Consider the following 21,100-nt stretch of genomic DNA (forward strand, 5'->3'; position numbering starts at 1 on the left):
AATGAAATCAAAACACAGCGTTTGTCGAAGCCTGTGCAGGTTCATCTGAGGCGTTACAATGCATGTGTCACACAGTTTGCTTAATGTATACAGACACTGAGGCTCTATGGACAGCAGAAGAAAGAAACTCCAGCATCAGATAAAAATAGTTTTTCTATCCACAGCTGCCTGTCAGATTTGTTGTTGGTTTTTTTTTGCACAGAATATTGAAAGAAGACTGCTTTATAGACCTTTTACACATCAAATACTATGTAGAAACAACTCTACTGTACAGCAGAAACAATGTGTACAAATAAAAGAATCAAGTGTGGATCCAGCAAACCAAACGAGGTAACTGGACATGTAAATGAAAGTTTATTAAACAGACCTAATGCCTGATGAACATATCTTTATACTCATGAAGATTATCAGGTTGGTCAAAAATAAAAGCCAGTCATCAAGTAGAAAAAAGCAAAAGTCACCCAAAGATGACGTTAAACCCCCTCCCCACACACACGCACACTAAAAAAGTCAAATCCCAAATTCTGTTCACCGTGTAACATTCAAAAAGAAACCTCGAGAATAAATTAGACAACTGAACGTACAAAAAAATAAAAAAGGCATGACATTTTATACAAAACAGCTTCAGCCTTCAAACAAGCGACAGCTTCACCTCACACATGCAGCTGCATGCTGTGCACATACACACTTTCTCTGTCTCGACTTGAATGTCTATGAAAAATAAAGTTATCAGAGCAAATATGAACTGGAAGGAAACCACACCAGAATTAAACCTGGACTCTCAGAGACTGTAAACTACCCATTCATAGACTAAAATATTTATACAGCTATTTTAAAAAAATGCATGTAATAACACCTATGACCATTTTGACATGTCAGTTTTGCTGCTTGAACTCAAGGCACCGAATGATTGAAGTTTAAAAAGAGCCACAAGAAAATGCTGAAGTAACAACACAATAAACATAACTGCGTCTCCTTCAGACTTCTCCCTCCTGCCAACATCACTGGTATGATTATCAGAAGCCTGATGGGTAACTGTGTCATCACTACGCCAACATTTACTGCATTCTACTAATCCAGCTAATAAGGTATTGCAAAGAACCTTAAAGGTTTAGGATATCAGTTTCTATTTTTCAGTTAAAATTGACGAGACACTTCATCTCATGTACGCGCGTGCGCACACACACAGACACACACACAAGAATTGTATTTGCAGCCTGTTTTTTTTCAGGTTTAATTATCAAAGTGTTATCAAAAAAAGTCGCCAACCATGGTGTTAATTTTTCGATTGTCTCACGTAGTAACTCTAACTGCGTCTTGCCTTTATAAGACAGTTTAAGTGTATTTGTGTGTGTCCCCACTGTATGTTTACCAGTCAGCCAGTGTTACACGGGAGATAAACAGCAGGGGGTCTAGACATAAGCTGCTGACAGCCAACAACTAACATGGCTGCAGACATCTTGGAGGCACAAATAATCTCTCTGCATGAGGTACACTCACTCTGGTGGACCGGGCTGAAGAACTGCATATTTTTAAAGTTAGTACAGAATAGTTTTTAATGACTAATATAAAAGAGACATGCTCATTTTCAGCTTCATAATTATATTGGGGGTTACTACTAGATTAGGCTTTACCGCTTTAATGCTCAGAAACACATCGGTTTTCTCATACTGTCACCGTGTGACATGGTGACATAGTGTGATGTCACAAAGTCATGGAATTAAAGGCGGGACTACTGATGAGGCGTTTCATGGGCAGTGTTCTCTGTGGGAGAGAGGAGCTTCTGTTGGTGGGGAAATTTAACTCAAGAATTTTTACACGAGAAACTATGAAACACTGAAGGAAAGGAAAAAATACAAGTTAATTATGAATAACTAAATATCAATGTTTTTTAATCTCAAAAAACCCTGAAGAAATGCACTATTTACATCTGTTTGAGTGCCGTTAGCTGAAAACTAGAGTGCTCAGCTTTTTTTGAGAGGAAACAGCCATTTATAAAACAAAGAAGACCGTGCTCTGTTATTCCACTCATGATTCATCATCTTATCTTAATGTTGGATTGGTGTTAACCAGCTGTTAGCTAGTGCATCTAACATGGATTAGTCAACAGGGCTAACGCGCTGACCCCTTTTGTTGTCAGGTTTTAACTGTTACCATTGTTTGGCCTCCACTGCTGGTGGATGAACTCAATTATTTTTATTATTAATGCCTCCAAGAAATGGTTAAAAAGAGACCCATCCTGTTTCCTATTAGCATATATTCTACAATGTAATTTATATTTCTGTCAGTTAAATGTTTTATGATAGGCTGTGACTCGACACTGGACTACTGCTCACATTTGATTACCTGCTGATAAAAACTGAACACCCTGTTATTTTTCAATTTTGCGCGATTCCAGCATTCAAGAACTACACCTGTGATGTTTACAAGTGTACATGGCAGGTGTATTTGCTGAATGGGAGCAAAATAATGGATTCATGTCGTTACACACCATTTTACAAGCTACTATCAGGGGTTGTGCCACAGACTTGTGCAGGGGCATACAAATTTGATCTGTGGTGCAGTTCCTACAAGTTGCCAATAGAGGTGGTTAAAAGTCACGTGTAATCTAACGTCCCGCTTCTCAAAACTCAAACTCTGTTCAATCACACACCTGCACTGCGGCAGAGGTGCCCACTGTGAGAGTTGACCAAACGAGTTAAGCGCTATTTTAACATCAAAGACAGTGACGGAGTGACTTTGTGGGACTATGGCAGTTACAATACGGAGAAACGCCTCGCTCTAATGTGTCACCCTCTACCACTCTCTGTGACTCTCTGTTACATCCTCTCCTAATTCGCACCAACAGTGCTCTGTCAGCTGTGGCCAAAAGCTGGCTCTGGATCCCAGCAAGGGAGACACACTGAGATGACACTGCTGCTGAGCATGCACCAGGCACGTGGTGATGCAGGTGTGTATCAGCACACAGCAGGGTGTGAGTGAATATTCTAGTCAGTGGAGAGTGTGAGTGCGCTGACTGCTCTGGCTTTCAGCTCTGTTGGACAGTGATTGTTTCGGTCTCTGACAGTCTTGCTGTAGCCGGGTGAAACAATTGTAATGTAAGCAGTAAAATGCCCTTGTCTGTATTCATCTATCGTGTTTCCATCTGCTAATTTGAAGCCAACTGTCCTGACTCGCGTATGAGGCATCTCTGTCTATCGTATCTCTGAATAAGGCCAGAACAGATGGTTTAACAAGCACTTCCATGCTTTGTATGTAGTGCCAAGATCAGGTCCAGCCTCAACTACTGAGGGCTGCAGAGTCCATGTTTTAACCAAATTGGTCCAATTGTACAACATCTGGGGGAAAACTGAATCCATAATTTGGGTTGATTAATTGATTAATGCCTCCATGCCATCTGTTTAGGAAATGTAATCCAAAACTCCACAACACCAATGTCATTTGATCTTTATACACCGTTCATCAGACCATAGTGACACAGTAACAGCTGTCAACAATGTCAGTTTTCTTCAGGCAGTTCTCCGTCAGGATTTGGTTGAGCACCTTGGATCAGCCAGCTTTAATCTGGATCTTTGGTTATAATTTACTAAGGTCCACTACTTCCCTTGGCAATGTAACATTTGCTCACACCAACAAATTCCACTAATACAATTAGTTTAACTGAAAAATACTTTCAAAGATATTGCTGCGACTGACTGGGAGATTTAGTTTTTCTTTTTTTTTCCTTTTTGGTCATTTGGTTATCTTTCTAACTGGCATTTTGTCAATGAACTGATAGGAATGCTACAGATCTGTTTGGATGACTGTCCATTGACGCAACACACACATACACCATGTACAGAATATCATAATAAGCTTAAAAATAACAAACTCTTGTGATTTCTACATCCGGGACCCGTGGATCTGGAAAAGCTGTGAAATTAAAGAAAAAAACAGATATTAGCAGATCCATAGAAATTGAATTTATACAGATTCTATACAACCTATGCTATGATTTGGCTGTGATGATGGTGATGATGGTGAAAATGGTGACAGAATGACTTTACTGACATGCATAATGGCTGGAAAAAATTACAAAAACATACACAGCCATGTCTTAATCACATTAGATGTCTTAGAATGTGTGCCCCTTTGAAATGTACTCAATCTGTGTCCATTATGTGGTGGTGTAACTGTGTGTGACTCTACATTGAGGCTGTATATACAGTATGTGCACAGACTGGGAAGGACATCTAACACTACTGCTGCACTGAAAGGTCAGAGATATTTCATGTCACAGCATTGGTAATGAGAGCCTATAGAGACACGGTGCCCGATCGATATCTGCAACACTGTGTCGGGTCACTGATAGACCACAGTGAGCTTGTCCGTGTTTATACACATGGTTCGGATCATTATGACAAACAGCAGGAGAAAGTGACATTTTCATCCAGCTGCCTATTAGCGAAAAATCATCACGCATGCCAATCGTTTGATCAAATGAGGGACGGAGGTCACATTTTCAGCAGGAGGACGAGACTTAATAGAATCATATTTACCAACTTTGTAGCACAGCGCATCCTCAGTTTGTAGGGAAATGCTAAAAAATGATCTACTCCCAGCTAAAAATAAGTTATGTTATTGCAGCTTTTTCAAACAGATGTGGTTTGTTCCAGGTCGGCCTGGTTCATTAGTCGAGGTCATCAGTAAACAGCAGCAGGACTGGAGGGGTGCAACTGAATTAATGATGAGATTTTTTTTTCTTCCTCTTCTTTCATGCGTTCAGTAGAGCCGAGCGATAATTCAACATCAGTGTTCGTATTTTTTGTAGTGTTTTAAAACTGTCACATCAAGATGAAGAGTAGAGAAATCTCAATATTAGATATAAAATGTTCAAATTAAGACTTTTTTAAAAAAAAAACTATGAAATACTATTGAGTATTGTAACATACCAATATATATCCAGATAATGATATATTTTACAATATTTAAAATAATAGTTTTCTGTACATTTAATGAGAATTTAATAAGAACTTTATATAAAATTACTATATGGAATGTCTATATTTTTTGTTTTATCTTGTTTGTCTTTGTGTTCACACAAATTTACTGCCTGCACCCGTGCCATGCAGAGTAGCAAAAAGTGTCGTCCAAATGCAGAAAAATTGTGACAAAACGAAATAAACATTGGAGCTTAATAAGAAACGACCGACATTATTTGAATTTGACTAACTCTGAAGTAAAAAGCCACCAGGAAAAAGTCAAGCTGTTGCTGTAAAATACCTCGTACATCTATGCTACCCCCTCTGCCTGTATCGGCTTTTCAAAATAAAAGCAGCACTCTGGGTCACAGAGTACTTAGTCTTATACCAACTAATTTTACTGGCATAGATGACAAAATCTTGAGTATTGTAGCCACAGGCAATACTGAATCTGCAACTGAAAATGTCAGTGTATTCAGTGTTTCACTGCTATTTGCATTTGTCTTTTAATCGCAGTGGTCAGTGAGTGCAGGGTTGACTTGAAACCCAGGACAGCTTAGAGGTCAGACTCAATGCTGTGCCGTGAAATACCCCGCATTTCTGTAGACATCACACACATATACACACACACACACTAAGATCTACCAGGTCTACCCACTAGCACATCTATCGCACAGTTCCTCACCCATTCCCGCTTCTCTTGGGAACAAAGAAACATGACTCCCTCATTCTCTAAGCCACTCATTTGGTGTGGTATCTCTCCCTCCCTCCTCCTCCTCCTCCTCCTCCTCCTCCTTCGCGGCTTCCTCCTCCTGCATCTCCGCCGGCTTCATTCGGCACGAAGGACGGAGGGGAAAACACAAAGGAAAGAAAAAAAAAACAAGACAGAAAACGACAAAAAAATGAACACGCTGATGAGTGTCAGTGAGTGGACAGTGAGAAGCTGAGAGAAGTATAGAGATGAACAGATATATATCTATATATCCATGTGAAAGAGGGAGAAAAGAGTGTTACAGTGAGAGATAGACAGGGAGACAAAGTGAGAGATCGATAATAGCAGGAAAGAGAGGGAGAGCTGTGTGAACGATGAGTGAATGATTTTTTGAATGACATTTTGAGGCGAGTGACATTTGGAGCTTTTCAGTGAGGAGTGCAGGATCAAAGCACACTCGTTTCCGCCTCAACAAGAGGAGATGCCCCCCTTCTCTTTCATACGCACCGCAACAAAACAGAAATACACACAAGGACAGGGCCACACATGGACACACAGCCTTGGCAGCCTGCTCCTACAGTGAGTCTTCAAACATACACTTGTGTGTATTCGTGCGATTCACCTTGGTTTTGTGGCTCTGCTCCGTACCCAGCCCGGATCCAGGAGTGTGCAGCTCCTTGGACACGACACACAGAAACTCAGCTTGGTCCTCTGTTCCGTAGCTGTACGACGAGCCGATGTTCACCATCTAGAAAAAGACGGGGACACAGACACCAAAAGATATACAGAGGGGGGAGGGACAGAGAGACAGAGTGAGTGTCAGGAAGAATTAGAGAAAACACAAAGCAGGAGAGAGAAAGCAACTGAGAGAGCCGAGATCCCAAACTACAGCAAGGAAAGAGTCTTCTCATGCACTGTGAGGGGAAGCAGCTTGCTGTTACACACTCTGCAGTGGACTCAACAAGAAGCATCTTTCACTTGTGGGTCAGCTTCTGCAGGAAACTGTGCAAATTATAGCTGTGCAACATGCAGTGGAGCTTAGTGCCAAAGCAGGGGAAAGGAGGGTCTGAATGTGGCTTCTAGGCTACAGTGTGGGCAGGATGACCTACTAAGACTCCACGAGGCTTTGAGTTGAAGGTCTGAGTTTCCCTATTGGAGAAGGCCTCAACAAACTAAAGCTCTCAACTTAGGAGGCCAGGTCAATACCTTAAAAGATACCGTTAACACTGAAAGATTTTCCCTACTACTGTCTTCATACCGACTTGAAATATCACAATATCGCTGTGCTTATTTGTACTATGTGTTCACACTGTGGGCAGTGCTGCAGTGGGGATGTTGATAGTGTGAGAGTAAATACTGATCTGCAGCTACAGCGTTCTGAACATTTCTAATCCCACAGTTAAAAGTCTAAAGTAGGCAACAACTCATAGATATTTTTTCTCAGTCATCTGATAAAAACTTTGGTCAATACATTTTTAGAAGAAGATAAAAATTATCCAGCATATTTCCCAGAGCAGTACAGTAAGTAAGAATTTGCCACCTTTTGATTTCATAATCAAAAGAGCTAGAGGGCAGCATATCACCAGAGTAACCGCTAATTGCTGCTAACTGTAGCTTATGTTAACTAGTTAGCTCAGTTAGCTGTGCAGCTAGCAGTCCAGATTAGGAGCTCGGGGCATCATGGGAGTGTAGGTTTTTACATTGCTAGACCAGGAGCTCTGGAGCAGGATGGGCTGGGGCTAGCTGGTTAGCATGCTAACTTCAGCAGATATCCCTGCAACAGACAACTCAGGCGTCATTACGTCAAAACTTTATTCTTGCATGTTTGCATAAAAATATCACTTTAATAGTTAAGGGCATCAGCTCATTTAACTCAGACATTCAATATTTTATTAATCCACAACAGACGCATAAATTTACTAATTATTCGGTGTTGTGTTCGGTTTTGTTGCTTACAATTTGCAAACACTGTTTGTGCTATTAAGTCCTGCCATCTGTAGTAGAGTATCTATAGTATCTATCTCAAAGTGACATTTTATTGTTTTTGACTTTTATAAACATACAGAATATTTCTCCAACGCATTTCTCAAACAGCTGTAGACCAACCTCTTTAACAAGGACAGTGACTACCCCAGGCTGCAGCTGGTACCCTGGGTTGGTATATCTGGGTAAGAGGCTGACGGTTAAAAGATATTGAATATTAGGATCTGCTGCATCTTTGAAAGTATGATATCTTTTTGAATTTGAGGTCTAATGAAGAATTCTTAAAATCAGACTTCTTGACTTATCTGTAAAAGAATATATGGACTCACTAGACTATTTCTACGTTAGATCATTAAAGCAAACAAAGGCATTCTGGGAGTCCTAAAATCATTTTGGGAGTGCAGATAGCAGGGCTCAGGTTAGGGCCAAGGGGTCAGGCCAAGGGTCAAGATTAAAGGGTCAGCAGCAGCGTGAGTCCAACCCACAGTCCAGAGCAGTCCGGTGCGGGGCTTTCTGCAGGCGCGCACGCTGACCTGCTCAAACTTCCAGCCGTCCGACATCGTGGAGACCATCTGGGTCAACTCCTCCTCCTGGCATTGCAACACTCGGTAGACATGCTTGGGGGGCACCTGCTGGGGAAAGACAAGAGAGGGCTTTGAAGAGACAGGATCGAAAGATGGACCAAAAGTAAGGAACATTCAACTTTCAAGACAACTTAATTGTAAAATCAACAAAGCTACAGGAATGCTTATATTCTGCAGTTTTATTTTAGGTTGCTTAGCTTTAAGTGGTCAAAAACACAATGACCTTTGGTCAATGAACCTATCCAAAGCTGATCCTCAGTCATTTTTAGTTCATATTTACCTGCCTTGACCAAATCTTTGCAGCATGACGTGAAGGCGGTAAACAGCAATCAAGATACATAAATAATGTAGTTGTGGGATAGCTACAAAGCCAGTGCTTCTACTTTCATATGTCGCCACAATATTTAACCCCAGGCAAACACGAGCAGTGAGTCCAGTAAAACACAGCACAACGCAGTGAAAGTGGGTGTATGTTTGGGAGGGCAGCGGGATTATGTAAGAGTGAGTGCAACCATCCTGAGAAGGGAAAAGAAAGGAGAGAGAAGCCTGTACAGCAGTGCTCTTTTCAGAGGAGCACAGGAGGGTGAAATCACTCACAAAGAGAAACTGACTGGCTACTGACTGAATAGCATTGCACTTACATCACAACTATGATGGTTGAAATATGTAGTGCAGCAGATATTACTGCTGGATAAAACAGAATGGTAATGTTTTTGGAAGATTAATCTTACTTGAAGCAAACCAATCTGTATATCTTTAACATTAACATAGTAAGGACGCGATATATTGTATTTAATAGTCTAATAAAAATGTCTGCAGTGACTGATATGATCTGTGTTTGACTTTTAAAGGCCACTGTAGCAGAGTGTGGCAGAAAACTCCTTCATCATAAAAACACAGTTCTGTGTATACCTGCGTAGCTTTGGAGTCCCGCTCCACGATCCTCTCCTTGATCAGTTTGATCAGTGGGGTGATGTTGTAAAACTCAGCCTCCTCCAGGACGCCTTGAAACAAAAGAAACACACGATTCAGCTCCTGCGTGTGGACTGTTGCAAACTGGTTCCCAATAGTAAGAGACCGACAGACCCCATTGCCTCAACAGCCCCTTCATCGACAACTCCAAAATGTGGTAGTATGGAGCGTGCCTCCATACTACCTCACCTGATTGATCTGATCTGATCTGTTTCCTTAACTAGAAAGATTGTATATCCTAGGACATTTTTTTCCTTCATTCCATCTGTTTTACAAATTAAACAAAGTCATGCATCCAGGACCCATCTGTGTAGAGTTAACAGTGTGTCAAAGACCTTCTTCAGCCAGCTCCTTGTTGTAGACCAGTTTTCCATGCCGCAAGTAGTTGAGGATGGGACCAAAGTAGGTAGGATCTCTGTCAATCACATAGGCACCCGTCTCATCCTATTACAGAGGGAGATCAGAGAGACAGGCAGAAAAAACACGGTCCATTATACCATTATCACATAATCTACCTCATTTAACTACAGTAATTTGTTAATACGTTTTTCTTGTGTCTGAACTAGGGTGATACTGAGCTCAATATTATTAGATTATAAGCTGTTTCAGTTGTCACTTGTTACAGTGCTTCAGAAAACTTCTTTGTAGTCATGTCTTATTCAATGTATTACTTCACGTGTATGTATTTAAATATAGATATACTCATTTTTGTCGCTCCCTCAAGCAGTGGAGCTCTTCTGTCATATATGGACTACTTTTAGACACAAAAGTCCACAAGCTGGAGAAAAACATCCTGGTTGGATCTTTTCATGTGCTGTATGCAGTACTGGCTGCCCAGAAATATGCAAGTATGCAAGATGCATTTCAGAGGTCTACAAAATAAAAGCCTCCTTAAGTGAAGGTTATACTGATGTTAGAATGAAGTGATGCTTTACTGTTCTTGAGAAGGAAACCTACTTACAAATATTTTGCTATATTTCTGTGTCAAAAACATATGCAACTCCCGGTAGTACGTTTAAAGAATAACTTTGCAGCCTTCATCATAAAAGTTCTGCGGTTCCCAAAAATTTCCATAAAAACTCTGTTGCTTCCTGTTTCAAACAAAGCACTGCTTTTTCCCCTAAAGACCGTTCGGCCAGAGCAGCTGTTTTTTGCAGCTGGAACCAGAAGTCACTGCTTCCTGGCACTCCAGAGTAGTTGTTGGTGATTTTGTTATGTTATCACACGTGCGGCGACAGCCTGCTTCTCGTCCACCTCCAGGCTACTTCTGCCAAGCCTGCCTGTTATGTCATGCTTATTGCCCCTCCAACACGCACGCACACGCGCGCACACACACACACACACACACACACACACACACACACACACATCCTCCCCCTTTCTTCCTCGTGATGGTCGCTTGAAGCGGAGCCCCCTTTTAGCGTTGAATTAACAAAAGAGCCACTAGTCTTGCTCTTACCCAAGCAAAGGGATATAAAGTGGGAAAAGGAGACGATTTGTTTGGAATTGTGTAAAAGAGGGAGTTAAATTAACACACGGTTCAATGATCTCTGTATCAGAGAAACATACAGGACATGCAGGACTCCCAGAATTCAAAGAACACTTTCATCAGTCCACACCAACTACATGTCTAAAAATAGAACAGACCTAAAAATTCAGGAAAGTTACATGATTTCTGCTAACAGAAGTCTTTTACACTTCCATCAATTATGACTGGGCGACCAAACCGTAACCGTGTACAGCTTTTGGGTCTGGGTATATGGGGGAAAGACTGATTTAGTGAAAGAATGAGAAGGAGATGTTCAGCTTTATAAGAACCTGCTTTATTCACATGACTGATTTTTCTTTTTAAATGGCTGTGTGCTGAAGTAGCAATGGATAACCTTAGCCTCCAGCAGCGGCAGGCGCATCTTATCCCTTTTATTAGCGGGTCCTTACTCATACACACAGCATCACTCAACCAAACAGCAAATGTTCTATTATTTGATAGCTTCTATTATTTTAGTCCACCCTGGCCAAAGAGACTTAAATGTCTTCATTGGTTTAAAAAATAAATAAATAAATGAATAAATGTTGTAATGTATCTGACATTCATGGTCCTGTTTTGGCTGCTGAAGGTAGAACCAATTAGGATTTAGTGCTCCTTTTAAATAATCAAGGGGCTTAACCAGACTTTCAGGTTGTTTGTACAAATCCTGATGTTCATTTCAACCTGCAATATAATCATTTCCTATCCTCCACCTGAGAGTTCCAGATCATCGATTTGAGCTGGATACAGTTGTCCAACTGGACAGTAAACAAATGTGCTGGCTTACAGCCAGTTTACTTCTACTTCTCTTCCTGTATGGATGTAGAGGCTTTCAGGTCACTCTGGTCCAGCCCTTTGAAGAAGCTTATTCTACCCTAGGCTCTCTGCTAATGTTTTTGCTTCAAGAGTCTGAGAGCATACCTGTGCTTTAAACAGCAGAAATCCAGCAGGTGGGAGGTGGATGCAGCAGATCTACTGCAAATATTACCAATATCATCGTGACAGCTACACCCGTGAGGCTCTGAGATGTGATGGTAGAAAATCCACCTATACAAACATCAACACCAGAGTCGTCCCTCTATTCCCATCTTGTAGAGCTGGAGGTGGTTACATCAGCTCTCTTATAAGTTTAAACTTATGGCTTGAATCCACTGGGTGCGTCTCTGCAATCTCACATAAGCAGCACTGTTTTGTTCCAAACACTAAAACAGTGATTACCAATAGAATAAAGAGCTGTTCATTACTTATTTTAATGAAGAAAAAATATTCACTATTGGCAGCTTTACACTTTTTGTTATTATTTCGTATTTTGTTGTGCAGACCATGAGTCTGCACTGGACGTTTTATTATGAAAATTGAAGGGATGCTCTATGCCAGGGTTCGGGTTACTTTTTTCCTTGGAGGTTCAGTACTGAAACTTAATGGTGGGCCACAGTCCAAACGCAACCACCTATTTTACTGTATTGTTTTATTAAGAAGTAAAATAGTGCTAGAACCCCGATGTCCCTTTGAGGACTGGCTTCCTGCCCAAAGTGTCCGCCAGGCACAAATTGAGAAAAATAGGGATTATAAATATTTTTACCTCACAAAACATTGAAAAGCATTAACATTGCTTTAACTTTAACAACTTTTGGCATGCAAATTAAACCTTATGGTGGGTCAACTTTGGCTTGAGGGCCCCACTTAGGGCAGCCCTGCTCTATTTTGCTGTCTGAATTCCTGCCCAGCCCGGTGTGCCCCATACACCCCAAATGGCTGCTGTCAATTTCCGCCAAAAATAGAAATGCTGCATGGTCTCTCCAGAGCAGAGTTGCTTCCAGGACATTATTGAAACGTGCCGCCGATCAGCTGGTGGAACTACAAACTAGTGGTTGTGTTGCATCCGTAATACAATGCAGATGTGCAATCTGGAAATAAGCCTAATTATCACTTCAGTGTTAACTAAGTAGAGATTTATCCATCACACAGTAATTGCAATGAGATTACACATAATAGTTCTTCCATAGTTATAACGTTACATTATGTTACTACAACATATTTAAACCTAGTAACTCAAACATGTAACTGTGTAACAGCTAACTGGGCTACTTAAATAGCTAGTTTGGCATAAGTAGAGGAAATACACAGTCAGTCAGATGAATAGGCCTGTTCTGCTAGGAGCGAGAAGACATTTTTGAATGGTAACTACTGTGTTGCCAAGCCAATTTACATGAGGACTATCACTTTGTCCCTGACACTCATCTCTTCCAAGTCCAACCAATTTTTGCTGGCGTAGCATGACAGGAGCTTATGATGAGTCGTACCCAATGAAACGAATGCAAGGGAACAAGGAAACCTATGTGGACAGATTCAAACTGTAAAACAGCCTGCAGGATGCGGGATGGATAAGTGGGGGAAAAAGATAGAGAAATGTGGCAGGAAGACAAATATCTTAGGAGAAATTGTACGACATGTATCCTCCAATTAAAAATTAAGGGTAGACGTATTTGCAAATATAGAACACAAAGAAGCATAGAGGGACACTGCCATAGAGACGGAAGATGAAGACACATGGGGTTTGCGTGTGTTTGTTTGAGTAATCTGTGTGTGACAGAGGGACAGATAGACATAAGGGATAGAAGGATGGAATACGAGGACCGACAGGCAGCTTGTGGAGAGTGTGTCTGCACATAAAATCACAGTGATTAGAGCATAGAAGGGCTGTGGCTGCAGCAGAGAGCACACACACACACACACACAGCGTTCTAAACGAGTGGAGTAGCTGCAGTGGAGGACAGACCGACGCCTCATCAACGTGACTTGACTTGACAGTGCGGGCATGACAACACTGGCAAAAAGCTTCCTCAATGTGTCAGAGGTTTCTCTCTCTCCCTCACAAACACACACACATAATTAATAGTTATCTGTTATGACAGACCCATTTGCAGCAACAGTACACCAACTTGCTCACGAGACAATATCAGTTGTTGAGAAGACAGGGACACTAGTTGGTGAGTTAATGGTTTACAGAACATTTGTTCAGGGACATAGGATGCGTCTCCACAACATCTCCCTGTAGAGGTAAATAAATCCCACAGGCTGCAGTATCACCAAAAGCCAAACAAAAGCCCTGTTCACTTCGCAAAACACACACACACACATGCAAACACACACATGCACGCCTGCTGCGTTCTGCTGCTTGCTTGAGCATGTGTAAACATTAGCAATGAAGGACACTGAAAAAAAAAATATACCATTGTAAAACATTTATCCATTGTGACATTTTCTAAAACACTACCGGTGTGTATGCTCTGTGTAACTTCTGAAGATTCATTTGGAAATACTGTATGACTCTAGAGGCAGGTCATAGAGAGCATAGCCCTAGCATAAGGCTATAACTAGGGCATTCGTTCAATTTTATGGCTGACTGAACTGGACACCTACTCATCAGTCTCATTCAATCAACACTCATTGATTAATCCAGGCATGTCTTACACTAACTGTAAAGTCCTGGCATGGCAACCCTGGACAAAAGGTGCATGGTTGTTTTTAATCCCATTATTGTGTGCAGCACTAGATAAAGCATCACAGTGTCTGCCACAGTGTGTGTTGCTTTAAACCTTAATTAATTAACTTATGCATCAGATGGATTTAACGGTTGAGACTTAATAATGAGCTATAAAGAAGCCAGGCTTACGTTGTGTTGTGTTTACTTCTATACAGAACCTTGGTGGGTACTATTTCGCTTCTTACATGGCAGCCTTTGCATTGTGACTATAACATATATACATTGTTACGTAGATGCCCACCCTGCCTCAGCGAGATGGTGAAAACACACATATGGGCAGGCTGTTCATGTAGTTCTGATCTTAACAGGGACAAGAGTTGTGGAACATAAAATCTAGACATGAGTGTGATTGCTAATTAGGGCTCAGCCTTATTTAACCGTCCCCGGCATCACAGATGGTCCGGCTGAACCACCAACATGTCAGTGTAGGAGTGATGTTCGATGAAAGGAGGCATCATGGCAGCTCTACAAGGATGCACACATGTGATTTCATGTACTTCCACTCCTTGCCATATGAATGAAACAGCCTTGTTGATTAAGATCATAATTTCTCTCACAAAAAACCCCCACAATTCTTCAAAAGTCAAAATAGTCAAAACAGTTCAAAAATCAAAACAGTTCTTCAAAAGTCTTGTAAATGTTATTCTGCAAACTAAATGTTAAATCTAGATATGAGAATATATTGGGGGCTTCCACACGTTTAAAAAAAGATGTAACTGCTGCAATTCTCTCAGATGAAACCTGCATTACTTTGATCTGAATTGATAACACTACCATTGGTTTGCAAATTCCAACCCCTGCTGCATACAAAACATGCTCTTACTATGTGGCCCAACTCTAATTTGTATATCCTGATAGTTGAAAAGGAACAAGTCCACACAACTATGTACTGTTTTTTCAATTGAAAACATTGGCTCAAGCATTAGCGTCCCATTAGCCATCTTGGAGCACAGATAAAATGATAAAGCGAGTCCAGGCATGTGCTGGAATCCACTGTGAGGTGGGACTCCCACAGAGTTTAACCGAAGAGAACACCTGAATATTTGTACGGATGGCTGAATTAACAACATTCAAACCATCAGAACTCACCAGTATGATCCCCTTGGTATGTATTATGACTAAGCCATTGATAATCATAAATCTGTAGTAATGAGATTATGAGATTATTATAGTCCGCAGCAGGCCGCCTTACCTGTTCACCTAGCATCACTTAGCATCATCATCAAAGCTGAATCTTAGCTACACCATATAATTGGCTTGGGAGAGCGTCAGGTCGGCTTGGGTTGTATTAACGGCAGATAGCCCTGGGTTGGGTTTGGTGCGGGGGCAGGGCATATGAGGCGCTCTAATCTTATCAAAACAGCCACACACAGCCAGACAGTCTCTCTGTGTGTGTGTGCACGTGGGTTTTAAAAACAGCCAAGAACCCCTGAGCAGAAACATACTAAGGTCAGCGGATTAGAGGGGGACTCCAGCACGGATAAAGTCAGCTTCTCTCCCGAGTGAGAGATGAAAAGCACACAGGCTGGACTGCTGCTCTGTGATTCAGCTTCAGTTTGCTCTGTGTGCTAAGTAATCCAAGCAGAGGCTGGTTTCAGCCTGGTGGGAAAGACAGTATGCCACCCTGTATGCAGTTAACACTATGCCAGTGTCTAATTTCCTGACCAGATTTGATGCAGTGCATTAAATGTATTCAGTGGAGAGCCACCCAGATCCTGGCGCATCTATTGATCCTTTTAGTTCGTAGTTGACAGCCTAAACAAAAGCAACAATAGCTCTTTTTCCCAGAGGGTTTATGTTTTCTTCCATAAAAGTCTATTCATAATTTTATGAGGTTAGAGGATGTGGTCTTTATTTCAGGCTAGGTCTGCCATAAAACACTGAGAGAAATCCTGTGCAACATCATCTGTGGAGTGATGTGCCAGACTTGAACAATTATTGTTATGCAGGCAGCTAACAAGATACAAGGAGGCTCATTTGTTTATCATTATACAACACAGGACTGTACAATGAAATGCTAATTGTAGACCCTTTATGCAGATACACAAAACAAAAAATGATAATGGTATTTCTGATGCCTGGAAGATGGGTACCGATGCTGTAATGGTATGATTTTTGCAGTCAACTAATCTGCAATATCAACTTTAATGTGTTTGCAGAACTTGGGAGGTTTAAAAAGCAGAATTACAGTAACTGAACCTGCAGACAGATGAAGTTGTATCTTTGTCGGAAAATGATAATTCCACGAGTGAGACAGATTTTTTTTCCCTGGCTAACTGTGCATCCAATCTGTTGTATTAATCATGCGTGTGTGCATTCACAGCTGGTAATATCAGTGGGTATTACCGACTCAAAGGAACATGGTTCCTATTTATCCTGATGCATTCTAGAGAAAAACTACTGATGACAAATATTAAAAACTTTTATCCTTGCAATTTAACATATATACTGTAACGGCTCTCATAATTTACATAAGAATTCATTAGCAGTGTAGTGATTATCTAGTCAAACTACATTAAAGTTTCCTTTGGCCACTGGACTGCAGCTCTATACACAAATGATGACCTTGGCTTCATACATACTTTTGCTTAATACAATCCTCCAGAAAAAACATGTTCTTGATTTTTAAAATTGTACCACAAAGGAACCTGAGACCTGACAACAGATGATACACAAGACGATACACATCTATAGGATCAACTGAAAAGCCTCATATAACTACCTGAAACGTGTCTCTCTCTGGTAGGGAAATACTCACATTTAGTCTTTTTACAGTGCCCCATCTATTAATATATAAATTGTCCATACATAGGTTACATTCCAGGGATTCAGTCCCCCGCCCACAGCTCAATTCATATATTTAGGAGGACAGAAGTGTGATGGAGCCAGAAAACCAAAACACTAAAATGAAGTCCCTCTGTCGTGTCTCTGGAGAGGCAAGAGATTGTGATGAAGAGCAGAAGTAAAAGACGCAGACGAGAAAGGACAAACGTGCGATAAGCGCTCGCAGTGAGTCAGCTGCTGAGAGCGAGGATAAGGAAAGGACAGGACAATGATGACGGGGATGGAAAGAGCGGTAAGGGGGGAAGGAAAGAGATGTAGGTGTGTTTGTGCATGTGCAAGAGAGAGAGAGAGAGAGATGGAGAGAGAGATTTGGTGTGCAACTGTATGTCTTAAGGCGGCGCTGAGGGAGCTACTGACAGGTCACAGCTGAAGGTCACATGGGAATATTCTTTCCACAGAGCCCAGTGGTGCAGCAGGGGAACAGTCATTGCTGCTGCCGGGTGAAAAGCCTTCCAACTCTCATTTTGGTGGATGTTTTTGGCTTAGTAACCTGTTCGTCTACTGAGGTTTGTCCTCTGCAAACCATGTGACAAAATGTGAAACCCACCGCTGGATAACATCTAAAGCACATGGTGTTGACGCTAAAGATGAGCTGATTAGGATCAGCACATGATGATGTATACTGTAAGATGATATAAATTAGTCAGTTAGACAGCCTGTCATCAGTTTGTACTGCGGGTTAGTATCTCTGGGCATGGGTGATGTTGTTAATCAATGAGCAGGACTGTTTCACAGCATGAGATTTTTTTCTGAAAATGTGAAGTGCTTTAATTTACGTCAATTTTGTACATTTTTACTTGATACAGACAGATCTCACAGCCTATCACCTGGCAAAAACAAACACCGGGGGCTGAGCCGGCTAACTTGAATGCAGATAAAATAATTTAATCAGGCGGCTCTTCTAGATTTTCTGACAGTATGATGACTCATTTTACAGGGGTTGTGAGGATCACAGACAATGATGCTGTCCTGAAAGTGCAGCCATCGCTACTGCAGGAACATAGTATTGCTTTCTTTGCAGAGGAAGTTCTGGACAAGCAAACAGTGTTAAATGCTCCTCCCCTTCTCCGTTGGTTTTACCAATGGATTAAAAACCTCACATCAACTGTATTGGAGAACAAAAACATCATGCTCCTCACTGACGAGTGGGCTGTCTTGAGTGTGTGACAATAGAAAGTACAGCATCAGAAATATGTAATATAATGTAGATATTGTGGTGTACCACCACAACAAAATTCATGTGTGGGAAACACTGCATGATCAATATTACTTTATTTTATTTCATAGTTGTACTCAAATATGCCAGGACTGATGTGATCCACTTTTTTGGCCAGGTTGTGTAAACACATGAGATGTTTGCTGCCCTACTGAAGGTACCTTTGTTGTTATCCAATGTTTTTTTTTTTATTACCTTAGTAAATTTACATGGCAAGCTAACTTCTATTGTTTTTTTAAGGCAGATGTTTGTACAGCCAAATGTTTATATTATATAAGTTTGCACATTTTACTCAGATCTCTACATCTAAAAGATTTGAGAACTGTAAAACTAGGACAAGTTTTTGATTATATTTTTTGTCATATCACCACTGACAGATAACAGTTGCTTACTAGAACAGTTGTAGGTAGTAGTTTTAGTTAGCTGTGCTACATACTGCCAACCCCAAATTTCCATAGCAGATTGTGATGTCCTCAGATGTTTTACTTTGCTTTACCAATGATCACATAAAACAAATCTATCAGTCCTGTACTATGCAATCTTATAAGAGCCGTACAGTTCCATTTCCAAATTGAGTTACCCCATAACCCCATCCTATCGCTGATATGCTCACAATTGCTAAACACAGCACATCTTCCAGTAAGAGGTTGTTACCTGACAGTACAAAAAAATGTCAGCTTACAGCAGACTCCCCTTTCCCTCACTGTCAGACACATGCATATCAAAGGCTGGATGATAATAGAAATCTGCATTATTCATGAGCCTTGCCAGCTCCTCGACTGTGCTCAGTCTGCATGTGACTGGGAGACGCACAATACATCTCTCTCTCTCTCCATAAGATGCCAGCTGTACAGCTACTGACTGTGCAGCTCCCTGCAGAAGAGGAGGCACGTGTTCATCCATCTGACCCAAGCTACATTCACAGCACATAATGATGCTGAGAGACACACACACACACACACACACACACACACACACACACACACACACATACATACAGAGGAGAAACAGAGAGTGGGAGAGCTTCTTGCTGCACATGTACAGTATATCAGCTGGTGATTAGGCAACTCTACGCCTACTCTGGAGCTGTGTTTCCGGACCAGAAGAGAATTTAAGTAATAGGTTCTGGGAATTGCATACAGATAACACCGTCATAGTATAATATAGTTAGGTGGTTCCCTTTAAGACTTCTGTGATTTCTTAGGAGATAAAACATCACAGTGCACAACTGCAAATGGGCTTCTCATTCTTGCCAAGACCTGCACACATATTTTTGCCAATCTCTTGTGTCAGGTTAGAGAAAATGCACCTCTCCTACCACAGCAGAGCATATCAAAATGATTCAGGGTGATATACTCTGCCGGAAATAAAACAAATGTTTAACAAGCCAAACCTTAGCCACTTGTCAGGGAATAGCGACATTATCACTTGGTGTAATACACACGAATGTAAAACTCACTATCGACTGCGACTATGAGTCACCACAGGAATGTTATAAAATGTTTAAGTGGGTTTTCGACAGCTTTCTTTGGACATGTACTTACAGAGGGTGACGTTACGGGTTAGCTCTGACGTGTGTGTTTAAGAATATACAAGATTAGCCCACTGAGACACAAAATAACTAAGTAGACTTTAGTGTATGAATATTAAAGCACCACAGAGGTCAGTGCTGTATAAGGTCAATGACACATTATTACAACACATGCTTGGCCCCAGTTATTACAAAGTAATAATACATTTTAGTTTCTTATGAAGTGTCTGGGGTTGATGAGCGTGTCCTGAGGGGGGACTCACCGTGTCTGAGTGCAGGTCCTGCTGCTGGCACAGCCGGTACAGGAACGAAGTTTGCTCCTTGAGGAGGGTCTGCCGCGTCGTGAGGAACACCGTGCCGCCGACGTTCAGCCGGACCCACTTCCCGTTGCTCCCCCCGGTAGGGTTGATGACCGAGCCGTTACCGATGCTCTGCGGCGCCGTCCCGCCCGGTTCCGTCGCGGTGGCCGTGGCGGAGGTCGCGCTCTCCCCCGCCTCGTTGTCTTTGTTGTTGTTGTTATTATTGTTGTTGTTATTGCTGTTGCTGTTTCGGTGGCAGCCGTGGCGCGGCGACGGAGCAGCGACGTCCGCCGGTTCGAGCTGCTCGTCCGCCGTCGTTGCCATTTGGAAACAGGCGTTAGACACGAAGTGAAGACGAGCGAGGGGCGTCCGTCCGTGTCCGCTGTCGCCTCGGCTCTTTCTCTCCCTTATCAACCAACCAGACGACAGACCGACTAAGCCCCGCCCCAACCCGCTCAAATCTCAGGATCCGAACTCCGGAAATTAGACATAGTGCACCCGAGAGGTACTTTCAAAATAAAGCTCTACTCTCACTATCAATGCCAACCCACGTAATAGTCTTCCTCACTCATTGAACTTTTATCTGAATTAGGTTTAAGTTAGAAAGAGCCAAAACAGTCACTAGTTAATAAAACAACATAGGTCAATATATATAGGTCAATGCCCCCTGTTAATAATTAATCAGTCACCAACTGGCCATTCTAAATTGTGCACACAAATCCTTCACAAAAATATTGTTGCAATTTATCTTATTTGTTTCAAACTATTTGCAGAAATTAAGGCCAGTTAATGGCTTAAAAGTATACCTGAATTGTGAGCCTACAGGTAAAAACACATTTGGTAGTGTGCTGTGTATTCCTACAAAGTTAGAGAGTTAAACATATATTTCAGGATAAATGGTGTAACATGCTAAGTATTCTTTA

General features: G+C 41.5%; 1 protein-coding gene across 6 annotated transcripts; it reads right to left on the bottom strand.

Moving 5' to 3' along the window:
- Positions 1-187: 187 nt before the first annotated feature.
- kctd17 (potassium channel tetramerization domain containing 17) lies at positions 188-20,768 on the bottom strand. 6 transcript variants are annotated; one of them, XM_037082254.1, is made up of 7 exons: positions 20,142-20,768; positions 9,548-9,656; positions 9,153-9,244; positions 8,142-8,285; positions 6,296-6,421; positions 5,647-5,788; positions 188-3,912 (listed from the first exon to the last, which is right to left on the bottom strand). In XM_037082254.1, the coding sequence occupies exons 1-6, from the start codon at positions 20,499-20,501 to the stop codon at positions 5,687-5,689; spliced, it is 933 nt and encodes a 310-aa protein (XP_036938149.1). In that variant the 5' UTR covers positions 20,502-20,768; the 3' UTR covers positions 188-3,912; positions 5,647-5,686. The 6 variants fall into 6 exon arrangements, with proteins under 6 accessions (XP_036938149.1, XP_036938151.1, XP_036938148.1 ...); XM_037082256.1 differs by having other exon boundaries at positions 8,190-8,285; positions 20,142-20,748; XM_037082253.1 differs by having other exon boundaries at positions 8,142-8,288; positions 20,142-20,747.
- Between the last annotated feature and the right edge of the window lie 332 nt (positions 20,769-21,100).

Source organism: Acanthopagrus latus, chromosome 20 (genome assembly GCF_904848185.1).
Source record: "Acanthopagrus latus isolate v.2019 chromosome 20, fAcaLat1.1, whole genome shotgun sequence".
NCBI lineage: Eukaryota > Metazoa > Chordata > Actinopteri > Spariformes > Sparidae > Acanthopagrus > Acanthopagrus latus.

What these genes read in the sequence shown, in the direction of transcription:
- kctd17 (XM_037082253.1), bottom strand. Translation starts at nt 20,501, where the DNA reads ATGGCAACGACGGCGGACGAGCAGCTCGAACCGGCGGACGTCGCTGCT. An exon ending in AGGACCTGCACTCAGACACG is followed by an intron (nt 9,657 to 20,141) that starts GTGAGTCCCCCC and finishes CCTCTGTAATAG; the next exon opens with GATGAGACGGGTGCCTATGT. An exon ending in AGCAGAGCCACAAAACCAAG is followed by an intron (nt 5,789 to 6,295) that starts GTGAATCGCACG and finishes TGCCGAATGAAG; the next exon opens with CCGGCGGAGATGCAGGAGGA.